At 38.7% G+C, this 22,967-nt stretch overlaps 1 protein-coding gene across 3 annotated transcripts in view; it reads right to left on the bottom strand.

The window, feature by feature from the left end:
- MYH11 (myosin heavy chain 11) overlaps positions 1–22,967 on the bottom strand; it is an 89,942-nt gene that overhangs the window by 33,617 nt on the left and 33,358 nt on the right. For 2 of the 3 annotated variants that reach the window (XM_063430317.1, XM_063430319.1), the window contains exons 4-10: positions 20,387–20,414; positions 11,118–11,220; positions 10,189–10,209; positions 7,593–7,685; positions 6,437–6,500; positions 4,598–4,696; positions 4,042–4,185 (exon numbers count right to left, since the gene is read on the bottom strand). In XM_063430317.1, coding sequence (XP_063286387.1) covers positions 4,042–4,185; positions 4,598–4,696; positions 6,437–6,500; positions 7,593–7,685; positions 10,189–10,209; positions 11,118–11,220; positions 20,387–20,414 — 552 coding nt within the window. The remainder of the gene's footprint in view (positions 1–4,041; positions 4,186–4,597; positions 4,697–6,436; positions 6,501–7,592; positions 7,686–10,188; positions 10,210–11,117; positions 11,221–20,386; positions 20,415–22,967) is intronic. The other variant, XM_063430318.1, reaches the window with a different exon arrangement.

Below are 22,967 nucleotides of genomic sequence, written 5' to 3'. Positions count from 1 at the left end.
AATTAACAAACATTAACTTTGCATAGTGTGCAAACAAGATATAGAGACATTTCTCAAACACTCCAGTTTTATTTAGATGAGAATGGGCGATATTTATCATCCATGGAAATCGAGAATATATCTTAGCATTTAGCTCTTTGCACCCAACATAGCATCTGTATTGTCTTGATAAATCTCCCCCATAATGGGCTATTTTATATACTACCCTTGTGCTTAATGTATTCATCTAGGTAAAACTGACTTACAATAGTGAAATTCAATGACAGGTGTATTATGTGTTCCTCATTTCAACAAACAAAAAACACTGTCTAGGGTTTATTATATTAAGGATGTGCTACAGAGTTTCCTCAATCAAATTCGATAAAATCTCCTTATACTCACTATTTTTAAGGAGCAGGGTAATTTGATTGTAAGTACCTCCAAATGATAATGTAATACAGACATAATGTTTAGATTTGTTAAATATACAAGGTGTTATTCACTAACTACAAACTGAACCTTAAATTACATAACTTTGCAACCAGCAATTTCGATTTCAGTCATCAATAATCGCAATTTAGGGATGAGTTCGGAGAACTGTGCTTGTTCCATTTGGAGGGGGGTTAACAACATGGATCCCTGCCCATAAATTTTAACTGTGGGATGGTGGATAAAATATGTTTTAATCAGTGATCTAGACTCTAGAGGACCCCTATACCTGAGAAGAAAACCTGGGCTATGGTCCTCTCCTTGCCCTCACCTCATGTGTGGCAGATGAGAGGTTACTAATAAGGCAGACTGTTTCATTCATTCCCCATCATATTATTTAAAGGGACACTATAGGCACATGGACCACTTTAGCTCATTGAAGTGGCGTTGGTGCACGGTCCCAGGTCCCTTAATACTGCAAAGGAAATAATTGCAATTTTTCTTTTACTGCAATAATTACCTTTGAGGTTTAACTCCACCTCTAGTGGAGTGGAGTGGACAGCTACCAGATAGCCACTAGAGGCACTTCCGAGTTGTTAGGTGACTTTTGGTCACCTAACTGATGCTGGATGTCCTCATACTATGCATGAGGACATCCAGTGTCACCCAAAATCACATAGAAAAACATTATACATGCTTTCCTATGGGGGAAATACTAATACCTAATGCGTGGCCGCGCATGCACATTAGGTCTCCCTCCGCCGACATGAGATAGGGGGAAGCTAGAAGCTATAGTTTCCCTTTAAGTTATTCTGCAAGTCTACTAAAAAAAATAGTAAGATAATATATTTTTGGACCTCTAGCTGATTTTTATCGACAAAACTTTTTTTTCAGTTTGCTAATATATAACAGTTTTTTTTACAAAATAAAATTAAACACAGTTTATCATATCAGAATGCATAGCTTATTTTTTGATACATCACAAATGCTTTTGAGTAGGCCAAAAGAGATCCAAAAGTTATGCTTTGCCGTTTTTCTGTTTTGTACTCATTTGTTTTACCTGCTACTAACGGAGACTGCTAATAGTTAAAGTATAAAAAAAAAGTGCATGCATTGACATTCAGGGTGAGTGCTTTAAACGAACATGATTATTTTAATTGGTGATTTTGGATACTTCAAAGGGCAGTGACCGAGTACAATTTAACGCACTGGTAGAAGTCTTTCTTTACAGATTAACTCACAAAATATTTTGCAAGCCTCAGCGCAATTATCCTCCCCCCCCTCCCCCCCCCCCCCCTTAGATTCAGTTTAAATTGTTATAATTGTATTTAGCCGGGCTTAATACCTGTATTCATAAAACATGATATCTTATTTACAATTATTATTAATGAAGATACATAGAGGAAAAAAGGATGAAACAATATGCTAACTAGATTTTAGATACTAGCAGGGCTGGACCAAGACATTGTGCTGCCTGGATCCAAGTATGAAATGCCCCCCTCCCCCTCTCCCCCCCTCCCCCTGTGTCTGTAAGCACTGCAGCCAATACACTTACCTATACACTGTGTCTGTGTATATGCTTGTGTGTCCAGGGCTGGTGCAAGGATTTTGCCACCCTAGGCAAGGACTTATTTTGCTGCCCCCATTGGCTCCGCCCCCTCATGTTGTGTGTGTGTGTGTGTGTGTGTGTGTGCAGTGGGATACAGGAGGGTGTGTATAGTGGATGAGGTGTATGCGTATAGTGGATGAAGTGTAATAGATGTAGAGTGTGTGTTTATATGGTGAATGCAGATTGTATGTTTGTGTAATGGATTCAGTGTGTGCAGTGTCAGTGTAATTTATGCAGTGTGCATGTTTATGTGTAGTGGATATAGTGTGAAGTGGATGCAGTGTAGTTATACTGAATGCAGAGTGTATGTTTGTGTAGTGGATGCAGTGTGTGTTTGTGTAAGGAATGCAGAGTGTGTGTTTATGTAGTGGATGCACTGTGTGAAGTGGCAGTGTGTATAGTGCAAGGTGGCAGTGTGTAAAGTAGCAGTATGTATAGTGTAAAGTGCCGTTGTGTACAGTGTAAGGTGGCAGTATGTACAGTGGAAGGTGGCGGTGTGTATAGTGTAAAGTGGCAGTGTGTAAAGTAGCAGTATGTATAGTGTAAAGTGTCAGTATGCATAGTGTAAAGTGGCAGTGTGTATAGTGGAAGGTGGCGGTGTGTACAGTGTAAAGTGGCAGTGTGTAAAGTGGAAGTGTACATAGTGCAAGGTGGAAGAGTGAAGTGAGAATTGGCAGTGTGTATAGTGTAAGGAGGTACCTGGTTATGAGTCAGGATGAAATGGATGAGATGAGAGGAAGCCATGCAACATAGCATGTGGTGAGAAGGGGCCCAGTCAGTACCATCTTGTCTTTCCAGCTGCTTCTCACTGTAACTCTTGCGAGAATGGCCTGCGTGCCATGCAGAGCATTGCCATATTAACCTGTGATAGGGTGAGTGTGGCAGGGTGAAAGTTGGTGAGTGTGACAGAGTTAGGGGTGAGTGTGAGAGTGCGAGAAAGGATAAGTGACAAGATTAGTGGAGGTTAATGAGATAGGGTGAGTGTAGAAGAGTCGTGGGAGGTGAGTGTGACAGAATTGGGGGAGTCAATGTGAGTTTTGTAGGGAATGACAGGGGCCATGTTTAACGGGGGACACAGAGACAGGAGCCCGGCGGCGACCTGCTAGGGAGACAGAGTGACAGGGGCCCTGGCTGCGACCACATGGTTTAATATGCAGTGCGGCACACAAACCAGACGCTGCTATTAGATTTATGCCCCTTCACTTAAATGCTCTTTTCAGTGAAGGAGCTTTTCTTGCCAGCGTTTTGTGGGTGTTTTCCAGACAGCCACTAGAGGCGCTTCCTCATTTCATGCTTTGCATGAGGACCTCCAGTCTTGAAAATCCCCAAAGGAAAGTATTGATTCAATGTTTTCCTATGTGGAAGGCCTAATGCATGTACGAGGCCTAATGCATGTGATGTCACGAGAGGAGGAAACCGAGGTCCCTTGGCGCTGGAATAACGCAAGTGAAGAATAAAAGGGCTTTAACCCTTTCATGGCCGGATGGGGGGGGGGGGGAGCGGTGGTAGAAGAGCACTACAGTGTTAGGAAGACAATTTCGGATTATGTTCCTTTAATGTCAAAATGGAACTGGAACAATTCTCTAAATATGCTCAGATGTAAGTTTAAAAACAATAAAACATAAAACAATATTATCAGTTATAATTCTCTTTCAAATCCCGGTTTAGTGTATTACCCATTATGTGGATATTTAGTTTATATCAATCCAGACTCTTGAAAAAGTATATGTTCAATACGAGACGCATAGACTGAAGTGCATGTCATTGTCTAGGAGCGTTTACTTGTTGCTAGCCAGGTTTTTAAATGAAAAGGTCTTAAGAGAGACGCTAGGTGTTTAAGTGACTTTCTTCAGTTTCAATGGATGGTCTGTCCTGGTACAGCGGGACCTGGGTGTGAGTGAACCCTAGCCAAAACCCCTGCAACATGCACAGGGAATGACAAGCAAAGGGAATTTAAACCTAATGGGAAGTCAGATGGTATGACTTCATAGACTGTATTTGAAATGTACACTAGAACTACTCACATAGCTGTTCATCCTCAACGAAGCCCATAATACCCATTGCTTCAAGTGTTTCACTAAACATGTCTCCGTCGTCCTGTGCAGGAACTGGTACATAGCCATGGGAAAAAAATGTATAATTTCCAAAACCTTCTAGCAACAACTCCTCTGAAAAAAAGAAGGAAAATATAGGTACACAAAGAAAGGCATTTAGGTATAAACACATCTTAATAAACCGGATTGCATTCCAAAGAATGCTCTCAATATATGACTTAACAATTTAAACTTAAAATGTTAATGATCTGTGATATATTCTCCCCTGTACTACATATTATTCTGTCTGTCCCATAAAGTACTTGAGGGGGAGAGATAACTGAATGAGTAACACTTGGTTTTTTTAAAATATTGTTTTATTGTGTATTTTTTGGGTTATTCATGTAATATTTTCATTTAATTACTAAGTGATTGTATTATGAAACACTAAAGACTATTAACATTTGGTGAAATAATATCAATCGTTTGATAAAACAATTTATGGATTTCTGTACTGTGAAGAACATCATCAATATATCCCAAATACCTTTCCATTCAGGCCTGGCACCAGCAAGCAGATAGTAAAATATGTGGAAGGTCCTCTCGTCTCTAGCTTGTCGAATAGCACGGGATTTTTCAAGCAAATCTGTTTTGGTACTAAAGAACCAAACATTGATGCTATGGAGAAAGTTCTACCAAACAATGATGATTGCATTAATTATAATAAATACCGCTAAGCCAAAAATTAGAACATTGAAGTGTTGTTTATACAAAGAAACAACATGCCAAAATCCTGTTGTCCTTATATGGAGTGTGCTAATGGAAATGTAATGTTATTTAAAACATTGAGATACAAACCATCCACTGGGGTCAGCACTTGCAATAAAATGACTCACTGACTCCGCGATGAAAGACTTTTTATTTATCTTTTGCTAACCACAGTCAAGTAATTATCCAACAATTACATATCACTTTATGATATACAAAATTTACAGGACCAGACTGGACCACCAGATAAATTACAGATACATTCCTGGTGGGTCTCCATAGGTTGGTGTTGACTGCAGATGTTGTATGTATATATATACACCACTGACATGTATTTTAATGGAACACTTAGGGCAACAACTTCATCTCACCATAATGTTATGGTGCCTGAAAGGCCTGGATATTGTCTTACCTTAAGGGGTTAAATAATTTAGAAATAGTTTAACGTCAAGTGATTCTGATGGGTCCCAACCTCCAGGCCACTTTGCCTCCTGCTCTGCTCCCCCCTTCAAGGAGTAATCCTTGCACTTGATTCCATTATTGACTTCAGCTGATAATCAGCTCAAATGCATTACACATAACTATATCTGGTTTAAATGAGTACAATTAAAAGGCTTACAAAAATGGTAATTTTATTTTATTTTAAATAGATATGAAACTGCATACAACCAGTCCAGTTACCAAACTTTTTGCATCAAGGTAATGAGGCTGCAATGTTGGCTGAATGCTTTTGCACAATACTTAAAATGAAACAGAACCTTTGTTTATTTTGAAGTGTTTTTTCAAGTAATTTTCTTTTTTGTGCCGCAATGCATGATAGCGCTAGTATAAAAAAATTTCAGGATGGCCATGGAAATGAGTTTATCTATGTGTCTATCTATTGGCTCCTGAGAGCGGCTTTTAGTAATGAGCTTCTTTTTTTCGCCTAAGAATAGAAAGCTATTAATAAATGAGTAATAGTATTTTCATTTTTGCAAACTGCTTATTACCCTGAGACATCCCCCCAAAATAATTATTTGCTTATTTTCAGGGGGATGCTTGTAATATAAGCCCTACCCTAAAAATAAGCCCTAGTCGCTAGTTCACTAATCTATGTTCAGGGAATTTTCCCCAAACAGAGATCGCGGGATTCCATATGTTGGTAAGCTAATCTATGTTCTGGGAATTTTCCCCGAACATAGATTTGCGGGATTCAATGCCCTTGTTAACTGGTCTATATTCGGGGAATTCCTTCGAACATACACCTGCTTTCTAGCACATGCTAGCTACTGTTTTTCCCTGAAATAACACATTCCCGTAAAATAAGCCCTAGTGCGTTTGTTTTGGGGAAAATGAATATAAGACCCGGTCTTATTTTTTGGCAAAAGACGGTATACAATGTTTATTATTTTTTTGATAGCTTAGAATACTCTGGCTGTTTGTGTCAGTGAAAGGGTGGAGTACCCTTACAGCCTAAGAAGAGTAACATTTCATGTTTCTATCAACAGTGTTTGCATTTCCCTTTGTTTATGTCTCTCCTGTGTGTATTTGCCTTACTTAGACATTTATGCAGATCTGTTTATCTAACAGGCTAACACAGTTTTCAAGCATTTCATCGCAGTGAACTAAAAAAGGATACAGGTCTCTATGTTAGCTCCTACAATGTAGCCAGTCACATCGAAGTTTATCCGAATAAATTTACCCTACAGAATAACAAAATTAAGAAAAGACAAGCGAAAGAAAACATTATAACTGTGACATGATCAATGAATAATTTGCAAGTAAAAACAAACAATACAAAATAAATTATCTTTTAATTCCACGGCTATTATGAATTGTCATAAGTGTTACTAATGAGTTTTATAATAGTGGTGATTTATCTTGCAAATATGACTTTCATAAAATAAGCCTAGAAAAAGAAGGTTAAACCATAAAGCTCATCAGGACTAAAGCACTAAAACTGTCCTTAAAACTTCATTACCTGAGGGACAACCGCATCCCTGGGTAAATCCCACATGCATTAGGATTCCTGAAAATGGTTTTGGTTTCACCTGAAAATGGTTTCTTGTCTCCAATTCAAATAACTTTCACCCAATAGGAGGAGTGATGTGTAGATCCATTCTACCTTCTCTATCTCCACATTCGGACAATTTCCCATTATTGAGACATCTCCACTCCCCATTTATCAGAATACCAAACTTGTGTTATTGTTGCCTTGGATGGTCTTATTCCTGTAGTTGGGCATAGCAAACTGATGAGATTATGTGTAAGCACATTAAAAGCATATACTGGGGGGGCGGAGCCTGACAGCCAAGCAGCCCAGACGTGCTCAGCAAGAGCTCCGGAGTTTGCCCAAATAAATTGGGGTGTGCTTCCAAGCTATCTGCACTCATTGACAGCAGCCTCCACTAATCCTACCCGGTAGTCGTTGCTGTACCTGACGGTACCTTGCACGAGCTTCTACGACGCTAGACTAACCCACTCGAGGCTCGCGGCCTACACGAGGCTGAACCACGTATAGGCGGCCGCTCACCTGGTTCTTAAGTTGAAGCTGGGACTCCTCTGAATCACCTCCCCCACCACCACCTCTCTCAAGCCTCTATATCTGTTTTTCACAAATCAGATATGGCTGACAAGATGTATGCACATGAGGTAACCAAGTGAACATGTTGACCCCTTCCTCTGGACGCAGTATGGAGACACAAGTCTAGCAGAATGTCTATTAGATACATTGTATATGCTTATATTTCCCCATTTATGTATGATTTTACTCCGATTCTACATGCTTTACTTACAAATCTTGAGGAGTTGTCATTCTTCACAGTTTTGGCATTACCAAACGCTTCAAGGATGGGATTGGCCTGAAGAAGCTGTTTTTCCAGCTCTCCCTGGAATTCACATCATCAAACGTTAACAAAAAGCACTGACAAATAATGTGAAATTGTATAAAGCAGGATACATGTACTGTCGAGATATATCGGGATGTTATGATAAACTCTCAAAGACAATCACTTCTTTGGATCGACGAGTCGATTTGCGGGCGCACAGCAATTAACATTGCCACTGTTGCATGAAGTTTGAAGCAGCTATGTAACTGTCCTGTGATGTTTGATAGATCAAAGACCTAATGTAGGATCTGCTAGCTATCATTACTGGGACATTCAGATTGGCCTTGGCACTAAACCAAAGTGAATTTTGTTTTTGTACTTAGGGCAAAACATATACTAGACAGAAGCATTCAGGATCTTCTTGACTGCTTAGTAAATTTATGACTTTAGTGTAGCAATAGGCCTTGTTATATAAAGGGCTAAGCAGCATTGAGCTAAGAAGCAGATGGCTTTCCGCGCTGAACCTTTTTATTCACGCAATGCACTTAGACATATATGCGTCACTGTACTTTCTGGTGATAAAAAGGTAGCGTTAAATGGAGCAACATTTAGCCTGCAACTGAAGTAAATCAATGTTTGATGATATCATTGATTTTGCATGCAGAGACAAACTGGTATATGTTATAGAAAAATATAAATACACAGCACGCCATGCAGCTATAGGAGTATACTAAATATGTCCCCTTCTGAACTGCATACACTTTAAAACCAGTAAGCTTCCATGTCTATTACTGAAGCCTAAAACAACAAGCCGTGGATTTTTTATATACATATGACAGCTCTGTCTTCTATAATGTGCTTTATTATATATTTTTTAGCTTTTTTTTTTTTTTAAACAGGCTAACAATATGTATTATCCAAAATTACGACTAAGATGATGTGTAGAAAAATGAAAGGGGCCTATTTAAAAGCCCTGCGTTGATCCTCATATCGTCTCTAAGCAAAAATTCAGGTAAGCTTGATAATATTTTAACCAGGTTTTTAATTAGCTGAAAGCAATAATTTGGAGGCACCGTTTATGAAATCCTGGGATGCTGCATGGTCAGTGGAAAGACTCCAGACAGCTGCGGCATGTGGCATAATTTATTAAGAGCTCGTTGAAGTCTAGCCGTGGAAGTCAATGAGGACTCAGTAGGTAGATCTGTGAGCAACTAAGCAAAAAGCACATTTGCCACAGTTCATCTTGAGAATCCACAAGTTGTTCTCCAACAGTTAAAACTAAGAAATATACACAAACATCTATATTACCAATTGGACATCGATTTTTTTGTATTTCTTATAACAAGCAGCTTCCCTTTTAACTTAGCCATAAATAGTATTTCATTTAAAAAAAAACATGTAAATAATTGGTTTCTTATTATTATGTGAGTGCTTGGAACTACTGACCAATATCATAATTACAAGTGCCAAATTATTGTGTTTTTCGAAAAATAGATTTGGAAATACATATTTCGAGGAACATTTCGAGCACCATAACCACTACAACTGGGTGTTGTGGTTGTGGTGTCAAGAGTGTCCTGGCCTCTTCTCACTGCTTTCTATGCTACTGGAAGCTCTCCTTCTGATCTAAGCAGCACAGTGTTTATTGGCCGAGAGAACATTTGTATTTATTTTTTATTTTCTTTATTATAAATGTTTTCTAAAATGTGATATATTTGAATGGCAATTCTATTTATCACAAGTTATTGAAGATACTAGCCACCATGCCCTATACGGTATATTATAGTCCTAGTTATTATGTTAAACAACATTTATAGCAAGCAGAAAAAAACATGCAATCATGCAGGATAAGTCAAAATATCAGTAAATAACATGCAAATGGGATTAACTAGTGCAAATCCAACTATTATTTCACAACACGTCCTAAAGAATTCAACCTCGAATGCCCTTTATTTTTCAGAATATTATCCAAGACTCCAAATGTAGGCAGATTGACTCTTTCAGGATAAATGGTAAAAAAAAAGTTAAGAGTATCAGATACACGCAGAGTTTATGAGATTTGAATTTATGTCTGTGGTTCTCATCCAATCTTTCAGAAGTAGAACCCAAAATTAAGTCATTTTAGTAATGGTCCATGATTTGGGATAAATTGGAATCCAGAAACTGGACTGATAATAGATTATTATAAGTAATTAATTATCCTTTTAAATAGACTGTTCTTCTTTTTATTTGTCTATTGCAACAAACTATGGTATATTCATGTTTGTTTGTTTTTCATTGAAATATGTTATTTATTAGCCAGTAATAACCGTTTGTATTAGATTGGCTGCGAACCATATATATATAGACATTTCAAAACTCATCATTGTCACAACAACCAGTTTAATTTGTGTTAAAGTCAGGTGCTATTGTTGCTTTTTCCGTAGTGATATGCAATATGACTTTTATAACACTACCACCACCAATTGTATTGAGTATGTGCAACAATAGCATGCAAAAGTCCACTCTGTGAGTCACACGCACACACATACACACTAAACACTACACAATCTACTTTACTCACGTAAGCAAAAGATGGGCCTTGCTGTAGTTGAATAATGCAGTAAAACAAATATCAGTATTATCCTTCTTAAAACAGATTGTCCTTATCTTGTAAAGTTACAATAGTAGAAAATAAATACAAAAACACATTTGAGACATATTCGTTTAGCATTTTTTGAATTTACCCCAGAGATGGTCAGCAGGTAGATCCCTAGCTTTAGTAGAACCACAATTACCATAATTCACTAAGGCTATCAAAGTATCATGGATGTTGTAGTTTTACAACAACGTGGGATATACCGCCTGGCCATACTGAGAGAATATTGACAACCATATCATTGCAAGGCAACTGTGTAAAATTAATTGGAGCAGACTTTTTAACAATTAAATTATACAGCAGAATATTTTTTTATTGTTTTCTCTATCTATCTATCTATCTATCTATCTACCTATGCCCAAGCAAAAATTTAAACCAATTCTTCAGACTTGCTTTGGGAATCACACAAGTAGTCCGTAGATGGAGCATAAACAACTGATGGAGGCAATCCTAATAATGAAGAAGACCGATATTAGGACCACTATCACATATAGTATGTTCTCTAACATCCGATATCAGATTAATGACTTTTATATAATATACAGAATAGTCTATTTAGGAAAGATTTAGGCGTATCAGAGAGTCAGAATCAAAAGACATGGTGTAAATGTTAAATGGATACGTAGTGATTTATCCTGGTGATATATATTTATATATATACATTTTCTTTAATGTCAAAGCCTTATCATTCTATAAACAGGACATCTGTGATGATGCTGTGTATTCTTAACATGTCAGTTACTTGGCAGGCGAATAAGCAGCTGGTGCCACAGTATTCCATTTCATTCTCTTCCTTAAGAGCTGTTGATAAGGGATGTAATTATTATGAGAGTCAATAAGCGAACATGACTTACAGTAATAGTGGCATCTTTTTTCCCTTTGTGTGAGGAGGCCACAACAGCCAGATATTGAATGACTTTCTTGGTGTTTTCTGTTTTTCCTGCGCCTGATTCACCTCTGAAATAAAGATATGATAAATGAGCAGATTTACTAATTATTAAAAGGGAAGACATACATAAATCTAAAAACTGAAACCAGCTGTTTTAATATTAAATATATAGTTACATAGCTCCATCAAGTTCAGCCTTCCTCACATTTGTTTTTTGCTGTTGATCCAAAAGAAGGCAAAAAACCCAGTTTGAAGCACTTCCAATTTTGCAACAAGCTAGGAAAAAAATTCCTTCTTGACCCCAGAATGGCAGTCAGATTTATCCTTGGATCAAGCAGTTATTACCCTACATTGAAAGATGATATCCTTGAATATTCTGTTTTTGCAAGTATGCATCAAGTAGCTGTTTGAACATCTGTATGGACTCTGATAAAACCACTTCTTCAGGCAGAGAATTCCACATCCTGATTGTTCTTACAGTAAAAAAACCTTTCCTTTGCCTTAGACGAAATCTTCTCTCTTCTAGTCTAAACGTATGACCTCGTGTCCTATGTAAAGTCCGGTTTGTGAATAGATTTCCACACAATGGTTTGTATTGGCCTCGAATATATTTGTATAGTGTTATCATATCCCCTTTCAGGCGCCGTTTTTCTAAACTAAATAGGTTTAAATTTGTTAACCTATATATAACAATAAGTTTTAAAAAACATATATATCTGGTGGAAACGTACTGTGTTTTTTTTTTTTTATTGTGTGTGCTGTTCCCTTAACGTGTATAATGCATATATCATGGGTGTGGATTTTTTTTAAATCTACTTGTCCATAGGGATAAAGCAGTAGCCCAATATATGTGTCTGTCATGACGACCTACTTGGGCGCCTGCCCAAAAAGCTGGTTTGGAAATATAATGTGTTCTGGCTTTGTGTGAGATATTTGCTGGCTGTGTGTTTTTGTGTGTAAGATGTCTGCTGGCTGTGTGTGCGTGTGTGTGCGTGCATGTGTAACTTATGCTGGCTCTGTGTGTGTATGAGAGGGATGTATGTGTGTATGAGAGGCATATGCGCTAACCTTACCCTGAACCCATTAAGACACAGACACAGGTTATACTGTTGGAAATATTAGTCCACAGCTTTATTAATTATTAATTAAGGAATAACAAATAGGGTCATTGCCAACAAATGTTATTAAAGCCAACATCCCCCCATATACATAACATACCCCTGGCAATGACACACAATAATAATAATAAATAAAAATCTAATTAACATATTAACACAGAAACTGGTCGTCCAATATGACCACATTTCCTCCAGATTAAATTGTAGGGGTGTACCAAGACACCACTACACCCAAGTTCCAGTGTAGGGTGTACCAAGACACCGCTACACCCCCATGCTCGGAGCCACCGACGGGCTCGAACCTACCAACCACGTGTAACACTGCCTAATCCACACTAAACCTCAAGATGCCCACTTTCTCCTCCATCTACCCCCTGATTTAACCTGGTTATTCCCCGCCGCTGTGAAAAAACTGGAATATTTTCTAACCGAACCAAAGTCAGGAAGGGTGGGAGGGACAACTAACAGGTAAGTTTAGGTTTAGTTAAGATTTTAAAAAATATCATAATAAAGACCATAGTGGCCTTACATTTCTAGGAATTCAAATTGTTAAAAAATCATGTCGAGGAGGTAATTTTATTCAACATATAGGGAAAGAAGAGATGAAGTGGGTTCACACATTAGATACTCTTGAACCTAAAGGTCTTAATATTGAATTTGATTTGTATAATTTCATTTTATGAATATTATATTTTAGATTTTTTTCTGATATTAATTGTTTTCTCCCTTCTTTTTTCCTTTTTAGTAGTAGGTGCATATTTAGCTATATTTATATATTGTAGTGATTGGTTCTTTTAAATATAAGTAGATTGGTTCTTTTAAATATATATAATGTGCCCAGGTTTTTTATCCTCTGCTGATATAGGGTTTTACTGTTGGTATTGTTTTTTGTCATATTGCACATTCTTTCATGTAATATTGCATATAATATGCCCAGGTTTTTTTATCCTTTGCTGATATATGGTTTTTACTGTTGGTATTGTTTTTTGTTATATTGTACATTCTTTCATGTAATACTGCAATATTGTACTAATTGGGGTGATAGTAGTACCACCTTATGTTATATTTCCATGTATTTGGCATAATGTATGGGACTTTTCCTAATAGACATTTAGGGGATCTACCCCGTTTGTATCAGACTTTAATTATTCATTCAGCATCTCCACGCCCACAATATGGGCTTTAAAAGTCAGGACCAGCCACATCAGAACGTGATCTGAGGAAGCCGATCAGGCGAAACGCGTCATCACGTTTTTACACGACGTCATCACGTTATCACGTGATCGCATGGAGCTCCGAATCCGGAAGTGTTTTGAGATAGTGCCGAAAGCTGCAGAGACCGCGGAAATTTTGGCGTGTACCTTGTTACAGCTTTGAATGGGACACTGACCTTCTATGTGGTAAAGGAAGCCCTTTTTGTTTGTGAAAGAAATAAAGTTCGTTTTTATTCAGCTGGCGTCCTGCTATCTATCAACATCTGAGTTCCATATTGTGGAATACGTGCTGGAGAAGTTAGAGCAGACTCTTACTGCTCCTCCTTTGTGAGTTTTTATTCTCTTTTTCTGTTTATTTTATATTCCTCATACAGTATTATGCTATGTTTTTTTCTCTTTTGTATATCATATCTCTTATTGGGAACAACTGAATGCCATTTTTTCTGAGACAATTTTTCCTGTTAATAGATAGTAAGTTACCATTTGAACTTTCTATCACCTTTTCACTTGCAATTTTGCACATTGATTATTTTAAGTGTGATTATATTGTATAGACACTCCATTTGCACTATTTAAATGCACTAATTTGCACAAAAAAGTTTTTTAAAGGTAAAGCGCACCTTTTTTATCTTATATTCTTTGTACGGTGTTTTCTTGAGCTTATGCACTTTTAGGTGCCGCTCTACCTTTATTTTTAATATTTGCACTATATATTTTTATTTTTAGCGCCTATATTGCTTGTTTATTCTTTATTTAGTTAAGGTGGCCACTTCACAAAATGGACGGTATAAATACTCCCATCGTAGTTCCGCCCCCCCAGCTTTCTAGCTGTCACTCACCTTCCCTTGGCTTATGCCTACTTTTTGGCTCTGTCAAGGCCCACTCCCCTAGCTGCGCTGATCCATGGGCTACAGGATTGTAATTTATATTGAAATCTAGTGTCTATTGAAATCTGCACTTTTCATAAAATAAAAATAAAGAGGACTCACTATTGATACATAAACATTTCAGCAAGCTAAAGTGCTTTATGGTCCTGGAGTGTCCCTTTAAAGTTTACTTTAAGTGGCTTTGAATTCCCTCACAAGACGAATAACCCTGCTAGTGAGTAAGCACATTTAAAATGTATACAAAACTTTCAATGTTCTCTTTGATCTTACATGAGCACATGTAAAACATATACAAATCAGTTTAATGTTTCTTTTCATCTCGTGGTAACAGTACCATATCTTTCAATCAAAATGAATAAGAGCCATGCGTTCCTTAATCCTATTGAGTGAGGAAACAACATGTTATATACAATTTAAATCATGATGCTTGCATGGCCTGGCTTCTGAGTTTATTTAAGCTGCAGTAGCTGATTGTTTATGGAAAATCTCTTTTCCAAAGTATGAATGAATTATGGCATATAGAATGTACTTTTATATATATATAAAAAAGAAAGTACTTGCAAGTACAGAATTGTCAGCATACAATATAAGCCATTCCCAGGTTTCACTTTTAGATTACTAGTAAAGACAGAGTTTAACCCCTTAAGGACCAAACTTCTGGAATAAAAGGGAATCATGACATGTCACACGTCATGTGTCCTTAAGGGGTCAAATATTTCACTAATTAAAGGGACACTATATTCACCAGATCAACTGCAGCTTACTGTATTTGTTCTCGTGAGTAGAATCATTCCTTGGTGGTTTTAACACTATTGGGTGAGGACTTGATGTTTGTGTTCCTAACCTTATAGTGTTCCTTTAACATTATACATGTTATACGACCCTGGGGGGCGGAGCTAGCTGTCAAGCCGACAAGTCGCATGAAACCCGAGCTCCGACATTACTACGGCAAAACAGCCAAAGAATCCTCAAAAACTACCTCTATAAGCCGGGGAAAGACTGAGGGAGAGTCAGCACAATATGGGGAAACACTCACGGAAACCCCGAGGGTCATCCGCGGGACATACCCACGATATCGGGCAACTCTTGTCCCAGGCTTGCAGGCCCAAAATGGCGGACGTCTTTCAAACCATGGGGATGGAGTCACTCTCTGCCTCAGAGGACGAGTACCTGAGCGATATGCCGACCCAGACACCCCAAAGGAAGCAACAAACTGCACCACCAAGGCAGTCAGAACCACCACTAGCCTCTAAGGCCGACCTATCAGGCATGGTGACTGACCTTAAGGCCTTCTTCACAGCAGAATTAGCAGGCCTCAAGACGGAGCTGAGCACACTTACAAGCCGCATGCGAGCCACGGAAGAAGTAGTCCAGGACTTGAGAGCCCAGCACGACGCCACGGCAAAGCAAATGCAGGAGCTAGTAACCACATGCTCACAACTAAACGCCTGAGTGGGGCAGCTTGAAGATATGGCGAGACAGAAATATCAAGGTGAGGGGGATCCCAGACACTGTGACAGCAGACGAACTGCCGCTCCTCATAAAGAGGCTGCTACAGGCTGCCCTTCCATCTAAACAGGCCAAAGGACTGACCCTGGACAGCCTATTCCGCATACCAGGGCGCCAACGCAATGCCCCAGACTCCGCAAGGGATGTCATAATGAGCTTCAAATCCCGCTCAGACAAAGACGGATTCCTCCGTGCTGTTAGGGGCCAGACCCCATACACTTTCGAGGACTTTACCTTATACTTCTACCAAGACCTGAGCCGACAGACGCTGCAGTGGCGTGCATCCCTGAAAGAAACCACAACACAATTGAGGGCAGCGGACATACAATATAAATGGGGCTACCCCCGAACGCTAATTGCCACACAAGAAAGGCAAAGCCACCGACTGACAACACCGGTGGAAGCACCACAATTTTTACAAGCACTAGGCATTCGCCCTATGGCAGGTGCCAAGACGAGAACGCCACACCGGTGGGATGTAGCCAACATAGCACCGTTCACCCCATCGGGACAGGCAGCCCCAGCAGGAAGCAGCACTATGCACCCACCCAGCTCTTAATGTGGGAAAAAACTGTCCGTCACAAGGAACAAATAAAGGCACCGGCCGGATTTATATTACACTGACTTATGCAACGTCCTCCCCCTTTTGTATATAATTTGTATGCCAGTTATGCATTTCTACGTCATTCACTTTTTATGCCTAATGCCGTGTCATAGGTTAGCCATCTAGTCTGCAGACCGCGGCAGTTCAAATATACTTACTACTTAACACACAGACCGCACAATACCCCGACCTCGCAGACCCTTTGACCTGGCACAACCTACAGGGCACCCGGGCGACACCTTAATGCCGAAGTCACAAGTGGCACATACCTACACTGCGAAAAACACTCCCCTCCTCCCCCCACCCCCAGACTCCGGGGTTAAGGAGCCTTACTATATATGAGCCCTATAATGCCTCTAGCTGCCAAACCGGGGACCCAGAACCAGAAACCCAGACCCAGGCTTAACTCACCTAACTTGAAAAATGCACACACAGCATCTCAAAGAATATGTTTAATTATAGCGCTGGAAGCACTGCTGTTTCCCCTATATGTTGGCCTCCTCTGCTCACAAACCTAGTATCTGATATCACAGTAGATATGTCAACATGCCTGTTTCAGCCTGTTACTAATATATCCTGAGCTTGTACAATATGGAACTAGATTTGGGTGCTGTGGCTATTACATATATACCTAACCTGTTTTAGTTTAACGCTTTCCGAACCAGAGGCAAAATCACTCGCCTGTACGCTATCACACTATTAACAAGCCATCACAGTGTACTATGCCTGTCTTTATCATTCAAAAAAATTGTGCAGTATATTCTTTTAGACATGTAACTTTGGATATCTCCTCTGTCACTAAGCAATGTCGTGATCACTGAAATCCTGTATCTTATTTTATGCACAACAAAAATAAAGAATAAAAAAAAAAAAAAAGAAGGAGCTGATTATAGTACGAGCATCCAATATTTGTTGAACTACAACTCCAGTTGCATTTAGCCAGCATCAGGCTGAAAATGGTGGAAAGTGAGTCTCGCCATTACTAGTTTTCTTAAATACAAGAATAGAACAAAGGTGTTTTGTTACATGTATTGGAATCACTGGCTCTTTTGAGAATTCTAGGAAATCACCCACAGTATTTTTGTCTATGAGGACTAAAAGGAAAACACAACCGGATAGAAGAAGAAATTCCCCTAAACATGTAAATATTGAGTTTATTCACTAAACTCTGAACTGTTGTGAGTTAGAAATAGAAATTGCAAAATGTAGGATAAACACCATTTTTTTTTTTTTTTAATCAGGTTACCCTTGTGATATTGATCTATAAAGCTCTACATCAGTAGATTTACAACTAGGCCCAGTTTTTAAAATTCTTTATTTATATAGTTTTCTCTTTTTTAAGAACCGAAATACAACAAAAGAATATGCCAAGACAAATACATTCGATGATGGAGGTACAGTGGTTGTGGTAGACATCATATGAGTAAGATTCAGCTTTATGACATCATCTTTAATTAACATATGTGTCAACATTATTTATAATGAAAAGATAATAGAATAACGATGAAAGTAGAATTAATGTTGGTTAAACTTTAGGTCTGAAACGGTCATTTATTGGTACATAGCATTGGGGTTCTATGGGCAGCCATGAATGTTAGGCCTAGTTTTAATCTGTGAAATTTGGATTTTGATTGTTTTGATAAGTCAGAAAAAATTGTTGATTGGTCAGTGATACTGAGAGGGTAGTGGATGCATGGAATAACCTTCCAGCTGAAGTGGTAGAGGCTAACACAGTAAAGGAGTTTAAGCATGCGTGGGATAGGCATAAGGCTATCCTAACTATAAGATAAGGCCAGGGACTAATGAGATTATTTAGAAAATTGGGCAGACTAGATGGGCCGAATGGTTCTTGTCTGCCATCATATTCTATGGTTCTATGATGCTATATTAACGTTTATAATTGCCTCAAAAATATTTCATAGGAATCTTTGAGATGTTACTCTTAGTGAGTTGAATGACCCTTATTAACTTAAAATGAGTGAAAGTTATCAAGGCTGTTAATAATATAAATATTCCCACAATTCCATTGCCCACATTACATGGTTTGTGTTGTCAACACAGGCCGACTCTAAGACACTGTTAGGACACTCCTCACTTGTATTCTATGGAATTCTTGTGGTTTCGGCAGCTCTGTGATTTGCAAATTATAAATAAAAGATCTGTGGGAAACTCTCCAAAATTTCCAGAATTAGCAGACATTCCACTTCAGCATTTCCAATAAAAAAAGTACCTTGTAGCAAAGCATTTTCCTTTTTTTGTTTTCATGTTTTGGAAAGCTAAATCCTTCCTGCATGAAAATTCGAGAGAGAACTGTTTCACTAGCTAAAGGTTATCCTGTGGTCATAATGACTTAAATTGCATTTCCTTTCTCCCAGGGTAAAAGTGCCTCTCTTCTTGGCATTTTCAAAGTCCCTGGGTGTTTGACCATATAAGGAGCAATTTTATTCGAACCGGCCTGCTCTGCTCCAAGGCATGCTGTACTTTCCCTCACACTGTATGGCTGCTCTTAATATCCACTCTGTTTTACAGATATAATAAATACATCTTATTTATGTTATGAGAGTAGGGGGAGGATCATCTTTTCCTCCACTTCTACTTTTAAAATAAGAGAAGATGCTTTAAGTCTAGATCTATACCAAGGTTTGATAACAGGTAGTCCTGTTTTCACTCTGATTCCTAATTCTATAATCAGAAGCGAATCTTCGGGGGAAGTGTATGTATAGAGGGGAGGGGGCATGAGAAATACACACATTGCCCATTCTGTAGAATTTCTGATTTAATTAATAAATATTTTTAGTTTTATTGCCAAATGGCATTTAGAGCTGCAAGGACAATGGGTGGGTATTGGAGCTGCAGATCTACCTTAGTCATATCCCAGGGCGCCATCTTGGGGTACAGCCAATACAGGTGTATGGGGACTATATTCCCCATATAATAGATACATGGATAGACAGCTCGATGGGCTAGCAAAGCTCTGACACTACATAATGCCGGGGCTCTGAAGAAGAGCCTGCAATCAGAAAAGGTGGAAGGTGGCACCTCTAGAGTACCACAGTGCCATCAGGGAATTTGGTGCCCCTCCTATTTGGCCAGAAGCAAGATGTAGGTGGAATAACCTTAAATAATTAAAAAATATATATAAAATCTACTTTCTATTGTATCCCACAAATTCACACGACTGCTATACACACACATACTCTGCATCAAATGGGGACTCATCCCAACCATACAACAAAATGGCTTCAAGTGCGAGTGGCTTGAAATGGCAGGGGCATGAAGAGTTTCAGAGCTAGCTTTTAGAAACACACTGTATTTATCATTCAATCCTTTAATATGTAAAGCTACCACCTGGAAATAGTTAGAACATGTGCTGTAATGTATGAGTCTACGATAATAGTCTATCTAGCACTTTATTATACACTGATAGTAATTGTGCCACATTGCATAATATTTATGACCACAAGCTAACTGTAACTATGCAATACAATAACATTGACTACTAGGGACTCTGTATTTTTTATAATCTTTATTATATAGATTCCTACATGCTTGTCACATGACTCTACCCACCCTGAGATGGAGTTCTGGATCTACCATGCCTATAATACTTAGACACACAGCATGATGGGAGTTAATAATAATAAGTAAAGAATTAATATGCGTTATCTTGAAAATTCATCTGGTTCCGAACCTGCTTTAGAGTGCTGTATGACGTTTACCCTGTGCGTTTATTCATGTATATGTGGGTAAACTGCTTGCAACTACAAATTACAGATGTTATCAGTCAGATGTTTGTGGATGTTGACGTTTTAAGGTAGAATGTGGAAACCATGATATCAGGAACCCTAAACGTTCAGTAGTAAGTAAAAGCTTTATAAATAAATACTGGTTACTTTACTCACGTGCACAGAATGGACTGATCTTCACGATCTGAAAAGAGAGAGATAATTTGTTAGATGATGTAAAAACAGACATAATATAATATAATAATATAACAACTGTCCTCCCTTCCCCCACCCCCCACGAGAAGGATTTACATCCTATGTAGCCCTAAGCATGGTACCAGATTAGACTCCCCTTCATCTTTCACATCAGAATGCTTACTGGGAGCAAGCAAATTCATGACTTCAGGGACCCTGTCTAACCCCTGCACCTGAGGCAGATCCATAGGGTGACCTTATGGTTAGTCTTACTCTGGTCATCCCCCACCACTGGAAAGGTCTACAGCAGGGGCAGCCAACAGGTGGCACAACATGATGTGAGTTGGGATCCAAAAATGTCAACAAGTATTGCCTTGTGGGTTATAACATGAAAGCTTTCAGTCAGCAGATGTTTTATGAAACAATAAGGAAATAATCTTTCATCGCTACGCATGACTTTATACGTAAAGAAAACTTTGTTTTCCTTTAATCTCCCTCTACAGTTTGATGGAATAATTGCTGTTGCCCCAAAAAGTCAATTACCGCCACTTTAGGAAGAGGAAAAACTATTGTTCCAGAGGCAAATAAAAGACATGCAGCTTTGAAACCATTGTGTTCCAACACTCAGCCACTAAGATCATATCTGTAGGAGTTCCGAAATACTTCTAAGACTGGATGGCGGGGAACAGAAACGGGTAGGACTCACAAAATCAAGAACTACCATGTAACAGAGCATCATTATTTCTGATTCAACACTCAAACTATGCTGTAAAAACATAGCTCAAATTAAACTCAGCTGACATAGAGACTTTTTCCAGTTTGGTCATTATTGACATACAATTTTAAATTTACTTTGAACTTACAGTGACTTCTTAAAAATGTTTAGTAAGAAATATTGATGACAAGAATTTACCAGCCTTCAGTGAAAGTTGGGACTATGTGTTGTAATCAGAGCAGAGATTAAACTGAATAGCCATATTATATTGAAAAATACAAATAATTTACAGGGTTACTCTTTATATTGTTTTGAAGAGGTTATGGTTCAAGGACCCTGTATGTGCAGCAATTCAGTTTGAGGTACTTGCTAACAATTGGATTTTTTTTATATTGCCTTCAATAGCCAGCAAGGCACGACCGTCCTGGAATGTCTAATGTTAATTCTGTGTATACTATCTGCACACAGGTTCTGTCATTGGCTAATGAATAAATGGCAGGATTGAATCTGGCTGCTGCAGCTCTAAATATGCTGCATGCTGTTCAGACAGGATTGGCAAGTGGGTTGTCATCCAGCTGGACCCAGGTAAGAGGAATACCATTGCAAAATATTTTCCCCCTTTCCAGGGAATAGCATAAGTGTACTCCAAGTACTATAACCACTACAATGGCCTTTAGTAGTTATGAATCTCTGAGTAGCTTAAAGAGTAACTCTTTAGCATTTTTCTTTAATTTAGCAATCTTCTGATGTTTATTACCTAAATATTTAAAGATCAAATAAAAACACAATACTTGGGTGGACCTTGGGGCTCTCTCCCCTATAACCCGCCTATTGGTGGGCCTCTCCCAAAGGCCCTGCTAGCGGAGCCCTCTATCCGGAGGTCACTGGTCCGAGGTCACAGCATTTTGCCCATTTTGCACCCCGTCTGGGATGGCTATGTAGAGGAAGACTACCCAGGGGGCATCCCCCTGAGGGGAGCGTGTCGGGTGAAACCCATGCCTCTTCTTCCCCCCCATTTTTGTGACCCTTCACCCCAACCCTGCCTGTTTTTTATTTCTATATTGTTGTACCCCACGGGAAGGGATACCATATTACAGTTTGGATATAAGGGATGTCACTTTCACGGATAATGTACCGATCCATATAACCTGCCACTGTATTCATAACTTGTGAATAAATGTATGGTATACAATGACCTAATGTTATTGGCACTGTACTCATTGGATGATGGATATAAATAAAGAATAAAAAATAAAAAAAAACAATGTTCAGTCTTGATCTTATTTCATACAGAGTACGGGATATCCTATTATTCTCTTGAAACCAAGATGTCAATTTACATTTTATCCAGCAAGTATACCTCCAAAACTTAAAAGAAATGTCTGTTTCTCAAACAAAATCAATGTGTTCCTAACCGAACTGTGACTACAGAACATTTATGGTATGAACTAAAGCAATTGGCTAGTATTTGAAGGTCAATAAACCTAGAATATCTCCCAGAAAGCACACCAGTTGGAATAAGTTAAAAGCTTATTATATGGCACTGGATGTTTCATTGTAATCAAAAAAGTTCAAATACTTAAGGCAGACAAGACTCATAATGTTTTTAATTCCCCCCACGCCTTGCAAAGGGTTACTCCAAGTACAATGACCACTTCAGTGATTTGCTCTTGGTGCTTGGAGTCTGTACGTGCAGCAGTCCCTGTGAAACTCAGCGCATACAGAGTTTAACCCCTTTGATTCTGTTGGTGTAACTCACTAACCAGCCTGGAACAAGAGTTCTGGCCGGCTAAGTTTAATTCTGTGCATATTGTATGTCTGACGTAATTACGCACATCATGCTGGGTA

Source organism: Pelobates fuscus, chromosome 8, assembly GCF_036172605.1.
Source record: "Pelobates fuscus isolate aPelFus1 chromosome 8, aPelFus1.pri, whole genome shotgun sequence".
Lineage (NCBI taxonomy): Eukaryota > Metazoa > Chordata > Amphibia > Anura > Pelobatidae > Pelobates > Pelobates fuscus.
This window is presented reverse-complemented; position numbering and strand designations above follow the sequence as displayed.